The sequence below is a fragment of the Labeo rohita genome, chromosome 20, assembly GCF_022985175.1.
Source record: "Labeo rohita strain BAU-BD-2019 chromosome 20, IGBB_LRoh.1.0, whole genome shotgun sequence".
Taxonomy (NCBI): Eukaryota; Metazoa; Chordata; class Actinopteri; order Cypriniformes; family Cyprinidae; genus Labeo; species Labeo rohita.
In genome coordinates, this window is record NC_066888.1 from 13,881,165 (window position 1) to 13,903,926 (window position 22,762).

The following is a 22,762-nucleotide window of genomic DNA, read 5'->3' on the forward strand; positions in this document are numbered from 1 at the left end:
ATCTTTGAGGTTTTTAGTAGACCACAGCTACTGATTACAAATGGCAGAGACAAGAAATGCTAGATGCCATCCTGGCAGGATGTTAACATGCCGGTGCTTGTCATGACGCCGCAGCCACTGAAGGAGTGTCTCAGTGTGGATTTCACTTGATATCCAGGGGCGTTTAGACTCCTTGTGGGGAAAATTGATGGTACGACATTTGGTTTAAGCCTACAGTTACATCTGTTGCCACTTGTAAGCGCTTTCTTTCTTTCTTTTTTTTTTTTTGAAGATTTATTTCTGGTCTTTTTGACTTTATTATTATAGGACAGATCATAGCAGACAGGAAGTGAAATGGGAGAGAGAGAAGAGGGTGGGATTGGGAAAGGTCCTCGAGCCAGGATTCCAACTCGTGACGCCCGTACCGCAACGGCACTGTATGTCGGTGCCGACACCTGTAGGCTCTTTCAGCTGTGGCTTTTTTTTTTTTTTTTTTTTTTTTTTAGTTGTGTTGCGGTAAAAAAAAGCAACAGGTAGCACCAGTAGCTCAGATTAAATCATTAAATTTCATTAAATAATGCTTGATTTTCATAATATCATATTATAATGCTTGACTGACTGATGTTAAAAATGTACTTTCAGATATTTAAAAAGCTGTGTTATTTTACAAACATAAGCTTATATATTTATATAGCCAACATAGCCAGTGGCAATTCTATTGCCAAGTTGTGCGTAGAGGTTTGCTTCTATTTCTTACAGACTATGGAGAAATACAATGGATACTGAGCTTCAGACACCTGCAGTGTTACTTTTACCTTTTTTTCTCCTTTGGGTTTGCCCATAAACATGGTTAAAGAAACCAGAAAAATCTCCCTCTGCTTTGATATAACGTATTTGTCTAGCAGGTATGTAATGACAGTTGTAAACCAGAGGAATTACAATATGAATATTTAATGACTCTTTATTGGTATGCAGACCAATATTTTATTCAACGTTTTTCTCTCCTGTGTAATCCAAATGATGAAGTTGGAAAAAGAAAGCTGGTTTAAAACAAAACTGTTACACCGAGACAATTAAAATATTCAGCAAACGTTTTGTCTTAGCCTACAACAAGCGTTATATTTAAAAAAAAATATATGTAGCCTATAGATGTGTTTTTCTTTTTAAAGCCAAATGCATTTTACAGTAAAACAATCCTGTATATATACACCAAAATGTCCTGTTGAAGATGATAGATTGGTTATTACTCATAGCTTTGACCGTATGCAGAAGTTGTCCACTCGTTTCACAGCATCATTTGTGTAAATGAGTCACGTGCCGGGGCTAATACATCGTGACGTACTTTGCAGGTCGATTTACTAAGAGGGTGTGTAACTCCGAGAGTTCATAATGTTAGGCTGTAAGTCAGACTGAAAAAGCAAAGCACCAGACGAAACGGGGCGAACTGACGGACTGACGCGCACTAAAGCATGAGGAGCAGCAGCCAGTGTGAACGCGGAGCAGCTCAGAGCGCGATGAGCCCAGCACACAACTCAGCCCTGATGCTCGCTGTCCTCTTCATCTCCTTCATACCCATCACCACAAGTAAGTCAACATACGTCTCTCCTTTTACCTGAGTGATGTTAGAAAAACTTAGCTTAAGTTTGGTGGACTTGTTCCTTTCTCTCTAATGAGAAAGCTGATTGTTTATTGAAATCAAATGATTTGACGTTAACGTTGGTTCTAAACCAACATGATGATAATATTATTGGTAGCACTTTAAAGTAAGGTGTCATTTGTTAACATTAGTATTAACTAACATGAACAATGAACAACACTATTTATTCATCTTTGTTAACGTTAGTTAATGAAAATACAGTCGCTCATTGTTTATGTTAATTCACAGAGCATTAACTAATGTTAACAAACACTAAGATTAATAAATTAGTTCATGCTAACTAACATAGTAAACTCATGTATGTTGTATCATGTTATTCATTCATAACACTTATTCAGTCACACTTGAAAAAAATATTAAGTAACAAGTAGACATGAAAGACTTTATTGTAACAAACTGAATAGATACATAAATATTGCAACAGGTATTAAAAAAACTCCTCCTTCTGTCTTTATCTTGTCTTTAGATTGACTTTTTGCTAATTTTATGTTTATAAATGATTTTGATCTTTATTGAGGGCTTAGATTTTTTGCCTGTGTTTCAAAATGTGCCGCATTAGTGTGTCAGTTGATAACAAGCAGGAATGCGTCATTGTGACACATTAACTAAGAGCTTGTACTGTATATACGTAGGGCAGTAAATTCTGTTAAAGCGCCTTGTAGGTTGAGGCTAATTAGCACAATAAAAAATGCTGGATGTTGCCCAATAAACCTGCAAAATAGATGAACAGTGTTATGCATATGATTCATTTTGTGTATAATCATTACACCACAAAGATTCTAATGCTTGATCATCTGCAATATAGTAATAAAGAATTCGCTTTATACACCAACAGCAATATCGCCTAATTGAATTCAGTCACATAACTGCTAATTAAGATGTCAGTGAGGAAAAAAAGGATTATTGTATAGCGGAGACAATTTGACAGCAGTGATGTTTGAATAATATCATGATATGTGACTCATTTATTAATACACAGAATTATACCTGATTGTTATATTTCTTACAATGTCATGCAGATGCAAGTTTATAATAACATTAGATTATAACTTTCATACTGGTTTCTTGAAGTTGTTTTCATGCTTGTTTTTGACTAGTTACAGCTTAATTATCTCACGTATTCTAGTCTTAAATGAGTCCCATGGGTCACAGAAAACACCTTTTGACAGTAATGGTTCAAAAAGGAAAGGCAGGTTGAGAGACGCATACAACAGATCAATAAACAAGCTCAGTTAAATTGGAGGTTATTCCTTTGAGGGAAGAGGTCAAAATCATCAAAACAAAAAAAATTGACAAGCAGACGTAATTAATTTCAGACCTGTACAACTAAACCTCACAAGGATTACAGTTGTCAAGGCTTCCAGATTGATTTCACTGGCAATTTTGTGATGCAGTTGCAAAGAAACCGCATGACAATGAAGATGTCTTTAGAATTTAGACAGGTAAAGTAGATATCATCATAAGATTTGAGATTTAACTAATAATTATGAACAGTGGAGACTTTGAAATCATTACAAGTGGACAAAACTAGAGTAACGCATTCTTTGTCATATTCCATGCAAAATTTGTAAACATGCAAACTTTACTGTACTTGCAACACTATTATTATTTGAATAAATGTAATAACGTTTTATGCATGAATTGCAGGTGCTCCAGTGCTCTTGAATCCATCTTCAATAGAGCATGAGCAGTTACTATCCCAGGTGTGTATGATTTACTGTCGACAGACATATTTATGAGTTCTTTCATTTCTACTGTAAACAGACCACTTATACTGGCCTTCAGTTAGACACAAATTTCCTCAGAGACAAAAGGTCATTATAAATGGCTTATCCCATATTTGTAGAGTTTCAGTACCAGTTAACTTTACCCTCTAAGGTGATGATTACGTCTCTGCTTTGTTTACATGTGCTAACTGTGTGTACATGAGTAATTACAAGGGTAAATCCGAAGATCTAGAGGCTGGGATATGAAAGCATATTTTTAAGCATGTTTATGGCCATGGGGTGAAATGAACAAAACGACACATAAATGATATGTGATTTGCACTTGTAGTTGTTCTTTGAATCTTAATTTATGCAAGCCCCCAAACTACAACTGCTTTTCTGTCTTTTGTTGTAGATAACTGATCTGTGCTCATTCTACCTCTCCGCAGAACCATCCTTTAGAGTGAGTAATTTGGACTAAACAATGTGTGTGCTTTTGAGGAAACAAAGCGAGAATAAATTATGGTATAAATGTAAAAGAGAAATACAGAGAAACTGTTAGAGAGTTAACTGTTCTATGAATCCCAGTGAACCAGTAAATTGTGCTATTAAATTTTTTTATCCACCTTAGTCTTTTACGCGGAAATACGTCTAGGGGAAATAACGAGAAGAATAACAACATGCAGTAAACGATAAAACTGTTCGTACTACAAGCCAGTGTATTCATAATTAAGATAATACATTAAAATAATATGGTAAGACAGACCAATCTGCAGTATCAAGCAGCAAAACAAGCCGTTTCGTACAGCTAAAAATAGCTGGACGTGGATGAGACCGGAAGCCAGACCCATAAAATGTACAAATGGCTGCTCTTACGGGAAAAATAAGTTGGATAAGAATTCCTTAAATATAAATTAACAATTTCAGTACAATACACCTGACTTATGTGGCAGCACTACTTCAGCACTACTTCCACACAATTAAAGTGTATAAGTACAAAATTAGTTTTTGCAATTTAGCAGACCAGTTTAGTATACTAAAAGTATAATCACAGGGTGTTTTTTATTATAAATGTGAATGTATACTTAGCAAGAATAAATGTATTTGAAATACATTTTAGTAGCCTATTTTTATCTAGGGTAGGCTTCATTGATCTGAGTTGAGCTTTTGAGTGAACAGTGCAATGATTATCCAAGTCAAGTCACCTTTAGTTATATAGTGCTTTATACAATACAGTACAGATTCTTTCAAAGCAGCTTTATAGTGTTAAACAAGAAAGTAACAGTGAATCAGTGATTCTGACTTCACCAAATATAAGACAAATTCGAACTCTGCTGTTAAAGTTCAATAATTATAAAACAAGTTCAATTCAGCAATAAGCAGCTCAAAGACAGTAGTGTCGTTATTCAGCTCAGTGTTCCGTGTTGGTTCATTTTAATTCAGTAAGTGTTTACGTTGTAAAATTCATTCATTATATACTTATTTGAAGCTATAAAGCAGCTATACAGAAAAGGGGCTTCACAAATAATGCTTTTTACCACCCAAAAACTGAGGTGCGTAAGCTCAGATCAATGAGGACTACAACTAATCAGTTCCAAGAAGAAATGTAAGCACATTTTAAGCACAGTACAAGGCTTAAACTCTTCATAATCCATTTATGTTTCTTTTAACCTTTGCCAGACATCTGATGTCCTGGAGGACCTGTGTTTCCTAATGCTGGGATCACTGCAAAAATCGCAGGTGAATATTATTCATACCCACATGCAATCAGCACGTATAGAAGATTTCACAAATATTCTACACACCGCCGCCAACCCTTGCGTATTGTTTTTGTGTTAAAGGGTAAAAAAAATTTTAAATTCTGTCATTAATTACTCACCCTCAAGTTGTTCCAAACCCGTAAAACCTTCGTTCATCTTCAGTTCATATTTTTTAGGAAATCTGAGAGCTTTCTGACCCTGCATAAACAGCAACACAACTGACACGTTCAAAGCCCAGAAAGGTAGTAAGTACATTGTTAAAATAGTCCATGTGACCCTAATTTTATAAAGCTATGAGAATACTTTTTGTGCAGAAATAAAACAAAAATAATGACTTTATTCAGAGATTTCTTGTCTTTCATGTTATGCGTTGTGTAAACTCATAAACGCGGCATCGGAGACTGACAGGGAAGAGAAGAACAAAACGTAACATTATGTTCGAACCACTTATGTCACATGGACTGTTTTATCGATGTCCTTACTACCTTTCTGGGCCTTGAACGTGTCAGTTGCATTGCTGTCCATGCAGGGTCAGAAAGCTCTTGGATTTCATCACAAATATCTTAACTTGTGTTCTGAATGTGAACAAAGATCTTAAAGGTTTGAAACAACATGAGAGTGAGTAATTAATAACAGAATTTTCAGTTTTGAGTGAACTGTCCCTTTAAGAGTAAACTTGTGGCAGCCTCAACTCATTTCATGTTTCAATCCATAGTACAGCATAAAATATGCAAAAAAAAAAAAAAAAAAAACAGTTCTGGCTGGGTCTAGTTATCACTAGTAATGTATAAAATGATGAAAAGACAATTTGTTTTGATTTTTAATCTTTTCCTTTTGTACATGCAGGAGATCACAGCTCGAGAGACCAGCAAAAGGGTGAGCATGTGACATTTGCAGTTATTATTTGAGGTCGTCTCTTCAGACACATTCAGTGCAATGACAATTCAATGACACCATAACATCAGCATCCTTTTATCTTTGTCTGTTCATGTATGTTTGATTGTAATCGTCTTTGTATAATGGATAATGTCTTTTTTATGGATTATGGTGTTTTTTTTTATTCCATGGATGTTTTTGGTCTGTGTTGATTTTTTGTGTTTGTGTAACTTCTGTGTTTGGGTTTTGTATTTGTGTGTCTGTACTTGTATGTATAGTTTTTATTTCATTACACTAAACCGAATGGTGCAGGATTGTCAGATGGGACGGTAGGTTTCCTCAAGAGTTGTTCAGTGTCTGTTGCTTTCAACACTCAGTCACCGTTGCTACGCTGCACTGTCTTCAATAACACTCAACTGCATATTGTAATTAGGGATATAATACTCAGGCATTAAATAAAGCTCATGTGAATGAAATAAACTGTATTTTAAGCCAAAGCACAGTTCCCTTTTGGGTCAATGTAATGGAAAATCAATTTGCAATATCTTAGCCAGGAAAGTGGATGTAAAAAATAAGGTACAGCAACTGAAAAAAAGTAAATAAACAAATTAATTAAAATAAAAATATGACCCTGGACCACAAAACCAGTCATAAGTAGCACAGGTATATTTGTAGCAATAGCCAAAAATACACTGTATGGGTCAAAATTATCGATTTTTCTTTTATGCCAAAAATCATTAGGATATTAAGTAAAGATCATGTTCCATAAAAATATTCCTACCATAAATATATCAAAACATAATTTTTTATTAGTAATATGCATTGCTAAGTACTTAATTTGGACAAATTTAAAGGTGATTTTCTCAATATTCCCCTCAGATTCCAGATATATATATATCATCCAAAAAACATAATTGCAGAAAAGAAAGATAATTTAGATAATTATCAGATTATCATCTTACTACAGTGTTTAAAACTCTAGTTCCCATTGCATGCATGTAACCTCTGATATCCTATGATTCCTCCATGACAGCATCCACACTTAGGAAAAATTATTATTTGAACAATTTTTTCTTTTACTAAATATCTTACATTGCATCATTTTCCCTTGACATTTTTTGTCATTTAATATAAAAAATTTGCAAGAGAACTAAAAGAAAACCTAAATTCATCTTAACATTAAATTTTCCAATTGTAATCTACATGTTAATTTTTGTTGATGTCGTCAGAGGAACTATTAAGTGTCTTTTCCTCGCAACTGTCCATTCTTTTCATATTCAGCACATTTCTTCTTCAAATGTATATCATACAGACATTTATGAATTACCTTATATTTATATGGCAGTTTTCCACCACTGATTTAAAATTATTGCGACTTTCTATCTCACAATTCTGACTTTTTTTCCCTCAGAATTGTCAGGTATAAAGTCAGAATTGCAAGATATAAACTTGCAAATCTGAGAAATGAAGTCAGAATTTCATGATATAAACTCGCAATTGCAAGAAGAGTTTGTATCTCACAATTCTTTTTTTTTCTTGCAATTCTGATGCAATTACAAGTTTACAGTATATCACACAATTCTGAGAAAAAAGTCAGTTCTGCAATTCTGACTTTATAACTCGCAATTGTGAGTTTATATCACACAATTCTGACTTCATTTCTCAGAATCGGGAGTCCATATCTCACAATTCTGACTTTATAACTCGCAATTGTGAGTTTATATCTCACAATTCGGAGAAAAAAGTCAACATTGTGAGATAAAGTCACAATTACCTTTTTTTCATTTTTTATTCAGCGGTGGAAATGGGCTTTGATAGTTTTGCGATCAAATATGCAGCCAGATGTGCTGCATATTTGGAAACAATTGTAAAATAATGCTTTTAAACACTCATATTTTCACATATTGTATGTTATGTGCTCTGGCATGGCCTGCATGCGATTGTGATTTAACTAAACATCAATGCACTGTGAGTGCAAAATGAACACTGAGCCGCACTGAGGACAGATACGTGCGAGAGAAAGTATTAAATGAATCCTCTCTGCGACCCCCTGGCCAACCCCAGGAACAGATGTTCATGGTTTTCATATCTCTCCATGTCTGTCTTCATGATATCTCTCTATATATGTGTATGTGTCAGTCTACTGTGTTGCACCCTCTTCTGGAGCTCATACCCCAGCTTGCCAGAAGAAGAAGCAGGAGAATGAAATTAAATGTATGTATCCTGCATGCTTACCTTCATTCAGACTACATTAGCGCTGTGAGTATGACACCCTGAGAACCACTAAAATAACTGCTAAAGCAATATTTAGTTTGGGCAAGTGAAAAGAAACTAAATACTGTATGTCTAGGGCTGGTTTTCAGAAGTCAAGTTTAGGATATTTAGCTGTACTAAATACAAGAAATAATTGAATAGTGAATACATATTTCTAACTGAAGAATTATGCTTATGAGTCCCTTACCTTTAAATATTACAGCAACTGTATGTAGCTTTGTGTATTTTTGGAGCCCACTACAGTTAAACACGTGGAATTTACCGTCGTGTCGCTGGCGTAATTACAGTGCACAGCTGTACACGTGCATTAAAGCAAGCTGCCTTTTTTCGCACCCGCTCATCAAACTCACTCCCCGAACAGATGCTTGGGGAAGTGTGGGAAAGAAAGAGAAGCTATTCGCCTTATTAAAGACCACTGTACCACCAGTACTACTTTAAAACTGATACTTCAAGGTAAAAAAACGTACATACATACAGTTGCTGTGGTAATAGTTGATAAAAACAGCGTGACTTTAGACAGATGTTTATAGAGAGTGACTGAAGTGTCTGTTGCGCTCAATCTTGATGAAATGCCATATGCTGCTGTTTGATAATATCTCATCATGACTTAGCTCTAGGGCTTCTTTTCTGACCATCAGTAATGGTTGATCTAAGTGTTAAGTGTTAATTATTAAAGTAGTAAGTGTTAATTATTATTAAAACTGACAGTGCGTGTACTGTATCTGTGTTTATACACCACATATTTGACAACCTATCTTTCTGGTTGATGCTGAAAATATTGACATTAACATAAGAGCCAGGTTATCTTATTCACTAATTAATTATTCATTTATTAATTTTTGAATTACATAAGGTGCCATTCAAAAGTTTGAGGTTGATAAGATAGTGTGTGTATGTGTGTGTTTGAAAGAATAATTAAAAACAGTAATATTGGCAATATTGTGAAATAGTATTACAATTAAAATGCATGGCATTTGAATATATTTTAAAAAGTTATTCATTCCTGTGATTACAAAAACTGAATTTTCAGCATCATTACTACAGTCTTGTCACATGATCCTTCAGAAATCATTTTAATATTCTGATTTGTTCCTCAAAAAACATTTATTATTATGAGTAAGTGTTAAAAACAGTTGCGCCATTTAATATTTTTGTGGAAACTGTAATACATTTTTTCAGGATTTTTGATGGATAGAAAGTTAAAAATAAAAGCATTTATTTGAAGTAGAAATCTTGTGACATTATAAATGTCTTTAGTATCACTTTTGATCATTTAATGAAAAATAAAATTATTTTTTTACTGCCCCCAGATATTTAAATGATAATAATAATGATGGTTGTAATATATTAACTTATTCACTAGATATTACATATACAGTTGAGGTCAAAAGTTTACATACACCTTGCAGAATCTGTAAAATGTGGATCATTCAGGTAACAACAGAGTATCAAGGGTATACAAACTTTTGAACAGGGCCATTTTTATAAATTCAACTATTATTTTCTCTTGTGGACTATATGTAAACATCTTTTATGTGAAATATCTTATTCAGGTCAGGACTAAATAAAAACAACATACATTTTGTATGATCCCTCCTATTTTGGCAAAGTCCATCGGAACACAAATTAAGATATTTTGATGAAATCTGAGATCTTTCTGACCCTCTATAGACAGCAACACAACTACCATGTTCAAGGCCCAGAAAGGTAGTAAGGACATCACTGAAATAGTCCAGGTGACATCAGTTGTAGTCCATGTGACATCAGTGGTTCAACCTCAATTTTATGAAGCTGTGAGAATACTTTTCATGTGCAAAGAAAACAAAAATAACAATGTTATTCAACTGTTTCTTTGCTTCCATGTCCGTCTTCGACGCATGTTCACGAGTACTCTTGGATTTCATCAAAAATGTCTTAATTTGTATTCTAAAGATAAACAAAGGTCTTACAGGTTTGGAACGACATGAGGGTGAATAATAAATAACAGCCATTTTTGGGTGAACTATCCCTTTAAATGTAATAATTGTTTATTAATTTATTATCATTCCTAATGTAAGGGGACTGTTTTTAATATTTAACTTTACATTTTTTTCCATTGTATTTGAAAGTATTAATTTCTATATTATGTAACCCGTGCTTGTGCACTTAACATACATGGTTGCACAAGGCTGACATGTGCATGCATGCGTTCGAGTCCATCTAATTCTATGTGCAGGATGTGAAATGGCTCAACCTTAGTTAGATTAACTGCTCCTGTCCATTTGAGAGGTAATTGTACGCTAAAAGTGTTATTGTGCTATAAGGGTAAAAGACAAAACTGAACAAGAGTAAATGATGACTGCCTCACTCTCACACAGGAAATGGTCCTGATGGATTTTGTTGGGTAGATAAAGCTTTTTAACCCCTAACAACACTGCCGTCATCAAACCTTTGATTCATCCTAGGAACTCTGATGACTCTGATGAAGTTGTGTACACAAAGTTTAGTAGCAACATCAGAAAGTGTGACGTGATATTTGGAGCGCATCTATAACAATTCCTTCTGTGTTACAGGAGGACCTTCAGGGGCCCGGACGGATCCAGAGCAGAGGGTACTTCCTTTATCGGGTAGTGTATCATTTATACGACTAGTAATTATTGTTCAGTGAATTATCTTCATATTGCTTTTCTACAGTAGATAATATTCAGATTAGAGGTCATCCAATATGTATTTTTCAAAAGTGTTAAATTATGACTTTTGTTCCTTTCAATCCTAAATTGTTTTGTTCTTTTTAATTTTAATGCTTTAGTAATATTGTTTGGTTTTTCAAAATTTCCATATAGCTTTAATTTTAGTGCTGTCAAATCGATTAATCACGATTAATCGCATCCAAAATAAGTGTTTACAAACTAGTGTTTACATAATATATGTGTGTGTACTGTATATTTATATTCATATATAAATGTATACACATACATGTATATATTTAATAAATGTTTGTAACATATATTTATATATAACAAATCATGAATATATGTGTGTGTGTAAATATTTCTTAAATACATATTTGTGTGTGTATTTATATATACATATTAGTACTGTTAAACGATTTATCACGATTAATCGCATCCAAAATAAGTTTTTGTGTACATATGTGTATTGTGTATATTTATTATGTATATATAAATACATATACATACAGTATATATTTTAAAAATATTTACATGTATTTACATTTAATATATTCAAATAATTTACATTATAAATATAAACAGCATATTTTTCTTAAATATAGACGTGTGTATATTTATATTTACATAATATACATAGTACACACACATATATTATGTACACAAAAACTTTTATTTTGGATGCAATTAATCATTTGACGGCACTAATACATATAATTATACACAGTACACACACATATAAACAAACTTTTATTTTGAATGCGATTAATCGTGTTTAATTGTGATTAATCGATTTGACAGCACTATTTAATTTATTGGTATTTTTTATACTTTATTTATTTCAGTTAGGTGGCAAAACAACATTTCTAATTTTCAGTTAGGTTTTGAAGATTAAATGTTTTACTTCATTTGTTGTACTTAATTTCACCTTGATTTTACGAAAATTATTAATAGTTTTATTTTTAGTTAAAAACGCTGACATACCTACATTATTTCACATTTCAAATGTACTATTTTGTCTTCTCAGTTATTTATTTTTGTTCTTTTCTACAGCCACGAAATGGAAGAAGATCTGATGAGTATGTGTAAAACGAAGAATTAAACAATCAGGTATTTTCTTTTTTTTTAACAATATGAGAAAAATCAGTTAAAGCAACATTTTCAGTGTTTCCTACGTGTCTAGTCACAATAATCTCACAGGACAAAAATACTGAAAAATGTATACAGAAACTCATATGCATTTTCATAAACGAATATAGGCCTACAACAGGGCATTTGTCTTTAATTAGAGCATTAATATGTGATCTTAAACCTGAAAACCCACTTTTAATCTATACTAATGTATCTGTAAATGTCTAAAGAAACTTTCTGATGAACATTTTCAGCAGCACCAGACCCCGTCCCGCTGGTGTGCTGATCCAGAGCCAGTCAACCTTGAAACGTCACGTCACTCGTTCTAGAAAACACCCCTCTATTGATATGTGATGTTGAATGTACAGACAGAATCCAAATAAAGTCTTTTATCTGTTCAAACGTTCCTGTTTGTGTAACTGTGCCGTGTCTTTTGAATTAAAAGCATTCTAAAATGTTTCTTCATTGTGGCAGTGTATGTGTTCTACTGTATATCTACCTTATGTTACCAAAGAACAAAGAAATAAAAACATTTTTTCTCTCCATTTATTTATTGAAAGCACTAGTGCGACTCATTCTCTCTTTTTCTAGATGAATGTGTGTTTCTGTTATCTTGCTATCTACAATGATTAGTCGAAAAGCATTAATCAACCCTCACTTCCGATCACTGCCATTTGAATTGGATTTGTACATCTCAGCAGCATGTTTCATGAACTGCATCCTTTCTGATAAGCATCTCTTTGTCAGCTCTTTATCGGTTTAGCAGAATCTTGCTTGTGGTCTACTGTTCTCATGAATACACGTAATGTATTTATTAAGCTGTTGTCATACTATGAGGATGAACTGGGCCCTGAAATAACTAATTAGGCGACGTCATAGATCGTGACTACATTTCCTTTAAGAAACTTCTGACACAACTAAGAGTGGGTAGATGAGGAAGATCACTTCACTGGTTCTAGACAGACAGACCTAGAGGGTACGACTCCAAATACATTAGTCCTGTAGTGGGTGTTTTGGAGGGGGCTGGGTGTGAAAAAGGAAGCTTCAGGGTTGTGAAAATACGTCGAACACAATCAATCTGAGCATCTGAGAGGAGTACACAAATGAAACACATGCTAAACCTGTTCAAGCTTATTATGTTATCATCTAATTTGGGTTAGAAACACAAACATTGCTGGTTTAGTTGTAAACTGAGAAAAGTGGCTGAGCTTAATTTCTTCTTCTTTTGAAGAAGGTTTACATTTTTATAACAGAAGCATAATTAGCTTAATTTACAAACTTAATATCAAAGAACCATTTTCTCTTTCAACCTACATTTTAATTGTTTTATTCATTTCCAGTATTGCTCGGACATGCACAACCAAAATTACGAAGAAAACAACTGATATTAATTTATTTTGAAGCTACAGTCGTAACTTTTGGCGCTCTTGCGGAAGAACACTGTAGCCGGAGCTACTTCTCTCTGTTTATATGTATGACGAGTCACGCAGGTACTAGGCTACTCCGCAATCTAAAATAGTGCAAATATAAAAACCTATTATAGGTGTATCGTAGTGATTCAGGATAAGCCAAAAACACGGTTTGGAAAATGGACTCATGATGTACTCGCTTATTATATACATTTTGTAAATTATGGACATAAAAAAAGTTACAGACTGCAAGTTAACAGTACTTGTAGCTAATAATTATGAAATAAAAGGCAGCTTGAGTGTACTGTAAAAAGTGCATTTTGTAAACAAGTATACATATTTTGATTTGTTAACTAACATTAAAACACATGTAAAGCTGATAACTAGTTACTAAACGTTGCGTTACTTGTAATTTGTTCTCTCCAACATTTTAATGTTCAATTTAATTTTATACTTTAATATAATTTCTATTAAAACATGTATTTAAATATGTTCGTAATTCTACATTTGCAATGAAGATGCAATTCAGAACATTTAAAATATATTACCTTTAAATGTAATACAGAAAAACGCTACAGTTACTGTAAAGTAACATGTTACTTTTTAATTTAAAAGAAAAATTTGGTTACTTTTTCAAATAGCAAGTAATGCAAATTACTTTGTTTTCCCATTCATTGACTGACAGCTCTCCTGTCCCCATGTGAAAAGAAAACAACATTAACTTTTTGTATTTACACTGTGTGCATAATTATTAGGCACGTTGATATTCTGGTCATATTTTTTTTTCCAAGCACATTTTACCAATTCCAAACCACATCAATCTTAATAACTACTATTAATTTTGTTTTTAATCATTTATACGTGATATATATTTATCCATGAAGGCTGGAAGTGAAAAACTCCTTATATTCAGGTGTGCATAATTATTAGGCACGTTTTCTTTTACATATAAATAAGCCAAAAAAGAGATTTAACCCAGACTGGAAAGTCAAAAATTATTAAATGCCCAAGAGAAGGATGCAAAAACTAATGCAATACTAGAATTTGCAAAGTTAAGGCATGACCATTGGACAGAGAAATGCTCGTTGGGTCAGCACGGTGACAAAAAAAAATGGTGGAGAAGAAAAGACACGTTAACTGCAAAAGACTTAAGAATTAAAGTAAAGAATTAAGTGTGAAACCATCAGGAACCGTTTAGTCTCCAGCGCCACCATTTTCCAGAGCTGCAACCTACCTGGAGTCTTCAGAAGTTCAATGTGTCAGGTTCTCAGAGACTTTGCTTGAGAAAAAAACCTAAAAAATGACCCTCACTTAATAAGAATAACATTCTGAAGTGTTAAGAAATACATGAAGACAGTTTTTTTTTTTATAGGCTTTATAGACAGATAAGTTGAGAGTGACTCTTGAAGGACCAGCACCACATCCTCTTGTACTTCTGATTCAAGAATTTGTCTTCCAGAATCTAGCAGTACATTTTGGGAGTTCATGTTTAGTCTATCTCCTATCCTGAAAAGTCTGACTTGCAGAGATGGACTAAAATGAACTCCCAAAACTTACTGCCAGATTTTGGAAGATAAATTCTTGAAAGAGTGGTATAAGAGGATTTGATGCTGGTCCTTCAAAAGTCACTCTCAACTTATCTGTCTATAAAGCCTATAGAAAACAGTCTTCATGTATTCTCTTTAAATGAGGGTAATTTTTTTAGGATTTTTCACCCAAGAAAAGTCTCTGAGAACCTGACACATTGAACTTCTGAAGACTCCAGGTAGGTTGCAGCTCTGGAAAATGGTGGCGCTGGAGACTAAACGGTTCCTGATGGTTTCACAGCTAATTCTTTACTTTAATTCTTAATTCTTTTGCAGTTAACGTGTCTTTTCTTCTCCAGCGTTTTTTTTTTCTCACCGTGCTGACCCAGCGAGCGTTTCTCTGTCCAATGGTCATGCCTTAACTTTGCAAATTCTAGTATTGCATTAGTATTGCATCCTTCTCATAGGCATTTAATAATTTTTGACTTTTCAGTCTGGGTTAAATCTCTTTTTTGGCTTTTTTAAATGTAAAAGAAAACGTGCCTAATAATTACGCACACCTGAATAAAAGGAGTTTTTCACTTCCAGCCTTCATGGACAAATATATATCACGTATAAATGATTAAATACAAAATTAATAGTAGTTATTAAGATTGATGTGGTTTGGAATTGGTAAAATGTGCCTGGAAAAAAAATATGACCAGAATATTAGCGTGCCTAATAATTACGCACACAGTGTAGTCCCATTTTATTAACCAGTGTCTTTGCTGCTGATCTTCAATGATCCATTTTAACCACACTAATAGGGATAAATTTCTTTGGATAAACATCATAAATAAACAAACCATGGCTAGATGAGCAATAGTAATGCAAAAGTAACATAATGCATAACTTTTCATAAAAAGTAACTAAATGATGCAATTAATTACTTGTTTAGGGAGTAACACAATGTTGCAGTGCATTGCTTTTAAAGTAACTTGCAATTGTAACATGAAAAAACATTACATTCAGTTAACACTTTATATTAGTATATACAGTATAAGAATATTATACTATATATAATATATACTATATTAGTCTAATATTCTTAAGTCTATATTATTTCCTTAATAAACTTTTTAAGTATGCTAAAGTGAGGGAATAAAAAATCATCTAAAGGGTGCGTATTTGTACCTTTAAGGTAGATATTATTCACTAAATTAGGACTTAAATAGCCAATGTAAAGCGAGAATAGAAAGATGAATTTAATATGATAATAGCACCACCTTGTGGTTATTTTTCACTGCATTACAGCAGCACGTTGACTAAAGCTTTGCTCCACTGGGTGTCACTCCACTCATAAATTTAACAACACCTGGCAACCAGTCATATCTTATGATGATAAAAAAGTTTTTTTTTATAAGTTTCCACATATTTTCCGTCATGAAAAATATCCGCGGGCTAAACTGGAGTTGTCATTAGGCTAATTACGGTACTACTATGTTTCACACTGACATTTTAACAGGCTAAATGATAATTAAAAAACAACTTGTAAAATGTGCAAAACAAAATCCCTTTTTGTTTTACAACATAACTGGGGTCTTTATCATGTCGTGTAGGATTTAAACGTGAACATCGCCATTTCCACACGTCTGTGCGTGTTTCTACCACACTGATTTGTATGTCACTGAAACATTTACATGTTTTCACTACGGAAATTAGTAGTATGGACTTAATGCAAATTATCTAAAGGTTTTAAATAGCCTTGTACAAACAACGTAAAATTGCCTTGGGCCTCGTTTGAAACAATCTATAACTTTTCCTCCACAATTGTTCTTAAAATAGTTATACAACAGGATAGTTTTACCTTCCATTATCTACCATCGTCTGGCAATGGAAACGTTGCTCAGCGCCACCGCGTGTCGCACACTCGCATCATCTTTCTATTGGACCACACGCCTGTCAATCATCACGTCACGCGCTAAAATTTTCGCGCGCACTCTGGTAGTTTCAAGTTTGGTTGACGTGCGTATTTGACCTAATTGGCGTGCGGCCAAGAAAAAGAGCGACACATGTGGGCCAAAGATTAGGAACGTTTGTATAACAAAAAATTCACACCGAAACACAACCATTAAAAGATAGCAGGGTATTGTCTGTTTGAAGTTATTTAAAGTTTAAAATTGCTACGGAAACAACTGGATTCAACAGAACTTCAAACAGAAAATCGCTTCATAAAAAGACCAAAACTGAGTAATAGCCTATATAGGCGATAAATGATTTCAGATTGATACATGTCAAGCATTTTAAACGATATATTTCGAGTTTAGCTACATTTTACAGTTAATTCCTCTAAAGACGGTTTAATCTGTCTTTTTTGCCTCTCATTTTCTTATTATTTTACTTAAAATATGCGCTTTGTTTCTTCTTACGTCATCAAACTCGTCTTCACTTTAAGAGTCTCATTGATTATTGTTATATAGAAACCTTGGAAGGATTTTATCAGCAAAGAATTACATTAAAGCTGTTTTGAGGCTAAAACAAAACTGAAATACATAATCAAATTGAGTTTTTTTTTATGTTTTTCGGTTGTGCCTAGTTTTATTTTATTTTATAATTGCCTATATGATTAATTTTTATAACTTAATGCAAAGTTATACAGTTATTATTTCTATATTTGGTATAAATAATTCGTTTATATATGAATATACGACGTTATATAACCTTTCTGTTCTGTTTTTTTTTGATTACCTTCGTATGTTCTCAGTTGTTTCTGCTCTTTATTATTTTATTCTTTATTTATTGTATGCTTGCATATTTCATTTTTCATAATTTCTAAAAAGTTATACATTTTATTGATATTTTGTCCACTCTCCGTGAGCTGTTTATTAATTTTTCTCTTTTTTTCTTTTCTTTCTTTTTTTTTTTTTTTTTTTAAATAAAATTTATTCTATGCAAAAACAAGCAATTTAAACTAAAAAAAAGAAACTCCGGAGGATGCTCACATGCAAACTAGCGGCCAGGTCTTGCTGCGTGTTGCCAGATTGTGTGGGATTCTGCTCTAGCCGTACCGCGCATGCGCGTGGGAAGCCTGGGGTAGGCCCTGCTGTTTTTCTAACTCTAGTTCAATCCTACACTGCCGTCTCAACCAAAACAAGGCGCAAGAAAATCCCCCTCCTGCACGGCAAATAACCGAGGTAAGGAAGCAAGCGGACTTGCATGATCGCATTATTTTGAGAAAGAGCAGCGGAGCTCCAGTGTCGCATTCGTGTCGGATTTGATACAAGCGTATATGCGGTGAAAATACGGTGCTGTGTTTTTTAATGCTTGCCTGGGAAGAATCCGAAGGCCCGGTGACCTACATTTGTTCTACCCTAGTGAGGCAAGGGGAGTGTACGATGTTGCGCTGCCAAATGTTCGCAACCGATTTAAAGCCCGGACATCTCCCGTGCATCTCATGATTTAATCCCCGCACAAGCTATACCTTTGTGGCTTTACATTTCAAACTTTGTTACTATATTTATCAGCTATGCACGTATAACCCTGTTTTTACTGATGACGCGCGTTTGCCAGACTGTAAACTTGCGCTTCTTCAGGTCATATTTTAATCTGTGTTTCAATGAGCGTATCCATAAAACAAAATCAGTCTGAGCGGATGATAAATATCTGGCCGTAATCGTGAATTTGCTTGTTTATTGTATTATGCAACCTGGAGGTTTCGCAGGGATTGCGACTCCAAGGATGGGAATTAAATCCAATTTAACCTGACCATTTTATCGCAGCTCCAGCAGAGCAACCTGTAGCGAGCTCGGCTGTATAATGTATATCCCGTCCTTTTACTAACCACGGCGTGGAGTAACCAGCCACACACACAATTAGTTAACACGTTGGAGATTTTAGCATTTATAGCAGCTTTGCACATCGTTCGGCTCTTTTTAATTATCATGCGACCGGGGAGTGAAGCGACAAAAAAAGAAGATAATACCGGTAATTAATTGCTTTTATTTAAACAGCTCGCACTTGCGTGCATATCTCTTTTAAATCATTAAAAAAATCTTAATAAAAATCTTTATATCGACTGACAGAGCTGTAAGAGCTGTTTCGGTTTCTATGTGAAGGTGAATTCGGGTTATTTGACGTGGAAGCGGCATTTCTTACGACCGGTGCTGGAACCGAATGGTCGCGTTTCATTTTATATTTGGTGTATCTCATGTATCTATAAGCGAAATGTGATTGTTATAGCATAAAAGCGCATTGCTAGTGTTGTTGTGTCTGATAACGGCGCTTGCCTAAATACCTGATGTTGTCTTGGTCGGCGGTTTGCTGGGTTTTGTCTGTAATTAATTATTTTAAAATCGAATTGAATCCTCAGTTGCAATTTACACCATGCATACTGAATGCGACGTCACGAAATTAAGCCTTTGCGCTTAATAATAATTAGTTGGTGCACAAAAATCTATTCATGCAATTGTAATGCAAAATAAAGACTGCTGTTATGATATATCAGTGCATAGTGAATATTTGGCTGATGAAAACTGTGAACATTAGCCTGATTAGACATGTAATTAATTTAGGTGCTTTTTCTACATAAAATAATTATTTTTACTATCTTGTTACTGAGAAGAATCTATTTTTCCCCTGAACAGTTAATGCATTAGTTATTTTTGGAGCTTTACTTTTATAACTTTACATATCCCATATCTCCTGCTGTTGATACCGGGATTTTGTAGATCAGTGGATTCATCCGTGGCTCAGCGTTTAAAGACAAAATATGATTTTGAACACTGGTAACTAACTTTATTGTAAAAAATAAGTGGATCTCTGCTGTCATATCTCAATAAAAGGCATAAAAATCGCAATTGCACGTTGCATCTGAATTTTAATGTAATGTATATGTTCCATTCGTCCCCACTGTTAATGGTGCCGTTGTTTTTATGTAGGTTTGTCTAGATAACGTGCGTTCGTTTATCGCCCAACATTTCTTATCAAAAAAGCTTGAGCGTACACGTGAACAACACTCTGTAAATAAATCAAACTGCCGCATGATCCCCATAAAAGGAATCCTAGAAAACAGGTTGTTTTTCATCTTCACAGTGTTGATCAACACCAGTCCTTCACTGAGGTGGAGAAGGTTTTTCTCACGAGATGTTGTTCTTTGGCAAAGCAGTTATTTGTTAGCACATTATTCCCCTTACAAAAATGTTTCTCAGTAACCATTGATTTCACAAAAGTACTGCAGTTTACTGTCCTAGTAAATTATCATTGGGTCTTTCATTCAGTAGTGGTTAATACTTAGTTTAACAATTTAGTTCCGTTGTTATCATGCTATTGAGAAAACCATAAACCTGCCATTCTTCCTGTCACTTTTTGAATGCCTTTGTGATTATTTGATGTGTGTGCATATTCTCATTGTAAGAACCTCTGTATTGTTTGAACAAGTTGAGTCAGTGGTTGAATTGGTCATGAAGTTGAAGTCTGCGAGGGCATTCAGGGTGAAGTGAACTGCAATGTCACCCCAGCAAAGTCATGCCCATCTGACTTAACAGGTTTGGCCGATATGGCTTTTGACAGCGTTTGCAAATCTATCACAACCTTACACCCTGCTTTATCACATCTGCAAATTTGCAGCTTTGGCTGATTTGCTAGTTTGCAACTCTGGCTTTTGTTTTATGTATTCAAGGTATGCTGCTTAAAGTGTAAGGTCAAAAATATGAATAAGAAATTAGGTGCGTGTTTATATGTTTAATAAGTAAACTGTAACTTGGGATGGAGAGGCTACATAGAGAGCACAGGAGTCAGGGCAGGTCACAGAGTACAAGACCTTTCATTCAGTGGTTTGTCACTGACTGTACCCTCTTGAATCCTTGTATCACTTGCTATCATTTGCAGATGTTAGTCTAGAATTGTGGTTTCTGAGATTAAGTCTTTCATCTTAAGCGCCAACATTGAGTTGATCGAGCCATAGCAATGACCTTAAAAAATCAATAAACAAATTAAATTGTTAACATTTACTCACCCTCATGTTGTTCCAAACCTGTATGACATACTTTTTGTTCTGTGGAACAGAAAAGCAGATATTTAAAGAAACCAGCAGGGTTTTTTTTTGGTCCGAACAATGAAAGTCATCAAAACTGTTTGGTTACCAACATTCTACGTCCTTCAGCTTTGTTCCACAGAAGGAAGAAAGTCATACAGTTTTGTAACAGAGGGTGAGTAAATGCTGACAGAATTGTCATTTTTGGGTGAGCTATCTCTTTAACTGATTGTGTTGACGTTAATGTTGTGTTAAAGCGTTTATAGTGAACAGTTGGCTCATTTGGGTTCATTAGGAAAAAGTAGCAGTCTAGTTCATTTAAATTTTAAATGATAAAAAAGACAGGCTGGTGGCAAAATTATGCATTGGTAACAGAAAAGGTAAAGATTTAAACTACGGGTAATTCATGAACTAATGTAAACTGTGGATTTAAAGTGGATTCCTCATGGATTTGTGGCTTTAGGTGGTCTGGAGTTTTTAGTCTGACAAAAAATGGTCATCCAAAGTTTGAGAACTGATCTAGAACGAGTGTTGTGTGATATACCAGTTCAAACGGTTTGATTTTTATTTTTTATTTTTTTAATTGGTATACCAGTACATGTGCGTAAGCAGCGTAGATGGTGTTGTGAATTGAGTGGAGGTCCCTGTTAGCTGCATACATTTCTGACTAATGGTAGAAAAACTTTTAGAGCTTTTAATAACACACAACTAATTCTTTAACTTGGCAAATAAACCAAATGGCCGTTAATATATGCAGAGATGCTGAAGACATTGAGGAGAAAATACTGTAACAGGAAGAGCAAACTCACGATGCACGAAATACAGGAGGAAAATCCTAAATACTTAACTGGGTGTGAAGGGTTTATGTGAATTTTTTTTTTTCTGAGGGGAACTGCCTGTTTTCAGAAAAGTTTAGATGGCATTTTCTTTTCATCTTACCTCCGTATAATGCATGTTAATTTAAATTAGCGTTTGCAAAATGCTGTATCGCTACTATTCCATAAGCGCCACCTGGTGTCAGAGAGTGAATTTTAATTATTCAACCTGTTTGTAGGGGTGTAATGATCCATCGATATGGATCGATACATCAATACAATGTCTGACGATACAATGTATCAATACCACACTTAAAATATCGATATCTGTAGTATAAATAGGCACCTTTCCCTGATCACAGAGATGTTTATTTGGCATCTGCATTTATATCTGGAAGATGTATTTTTAGAGTGTTTGCTCATCTGCAGTACGTCTATAGGACGTTTCCTATCAGATGTCAAATAGACGTCTATTTGATGTCCTTAAGATGTATATGATTTTGAATGTATGTTAGATTTTTGCAGACAGCAGATGCTTTCCAGATCAAGTGATCTTTAACAGACATCTTGGAGACGTACGTGTGCTATCTGGGTTTATTTTGGTACTGTCCACATTTTCACATAATGTCCGTCTATGCATTACCACCAACGGGTACATTCTCGTTCATACTGGAGTATCAGGACTCGATATATGGACTACCTGAAGGCACAAGGCGACCATAATAGATGCGCAAGATTATTGACGACTGATTGTCGAGCGCTGTGTGAGAAGTTTTCCATGCAAACATCCAAAGCGCATGCAAACAGACAGCCGCATCTACACCGCGCAAATACTAAATTGAGTTCTCTTTCGCTTTTTTTGTGCATGAATGAATAAATACAGACAAAATTACACCAAAATGCGCGTTTGGGTGAATATCCTAGTAAATACAGTCGGTTAGGCATATGTC

The 22,762-nt window shown here is 34.4% G+C and overlaps 2 protein-coding genes across 5 annotated transcripts in view; both read left to right on the forward strand.

Moving 5' to 3' along the window:
• Positions 1-12,567, forward strand: part of nmu (neuromedin U) — a 34,430-nt gene extending 21,863 nt beyond the window's left edge. The window contains exons 2-11 of the mRNA XM_051138990.1: positions 1,329-1,563; positions 3,284-3,339; positions 3,758-3,805; positions 5,023-5,082; positions 5,949-5,978; positions 6,257-6,307; positions 8,118-8,237; positions 10,805-10,858; positions 11,975-12,031; positions 12,307-12,567. Of these exons, the coding sequence (XP_050994947.1) occupies positions 1,449-1,563; positions 3,284-3,339; positions 3,758-3,805; positions 5,023-5,082; positions 5,949-5,978; positions 6,257-6,307; positions 8,118-8,237; positions 10,805-10,858; positions 11,975-12,010 (570 nt within the window). The 5' untranslated portion in view covers positions 1,329-1,448 and the 3' untranslated portion in view covers positions 12,011-12,031; positions 12,307-12,567. The remainder of the gene's footprint in view (positions 1-1,328; positions 1,564-3,283; positions 3,340-3,757; positions 3,806-5,022; positions 5,083-5,948; positions 5,979-6,256; positions 6,308-8,117; positions 8,238-10,804; positions 10,859-11,974; positions 12,032-12,306) is intronic.
• A 5,470-nt stretch (positions 12,568-18,037) lies between these two features.
• The window catches only part of clocka (clock circadian regulator a), an 85,704-nt gene continuing 80,979 nt past the window's right edge, over positions 18,038-22,762 (forward strand). For 3 of the 4 annotated variants that reach the window (XM_051138982.1, XM_051138983.1, XM_051138985.1), the window contains exon 1: positions 18,039-18,160. The gene's annotated coding sequence lies outside the window, so the exon portion shown is untranslated. Of the gene's footprint in view, positions 18,161-22,762 lie in introns of all 4 variants that reach the window. The other variant, XM_051138981.1, reaches the window with a different exon arrangement.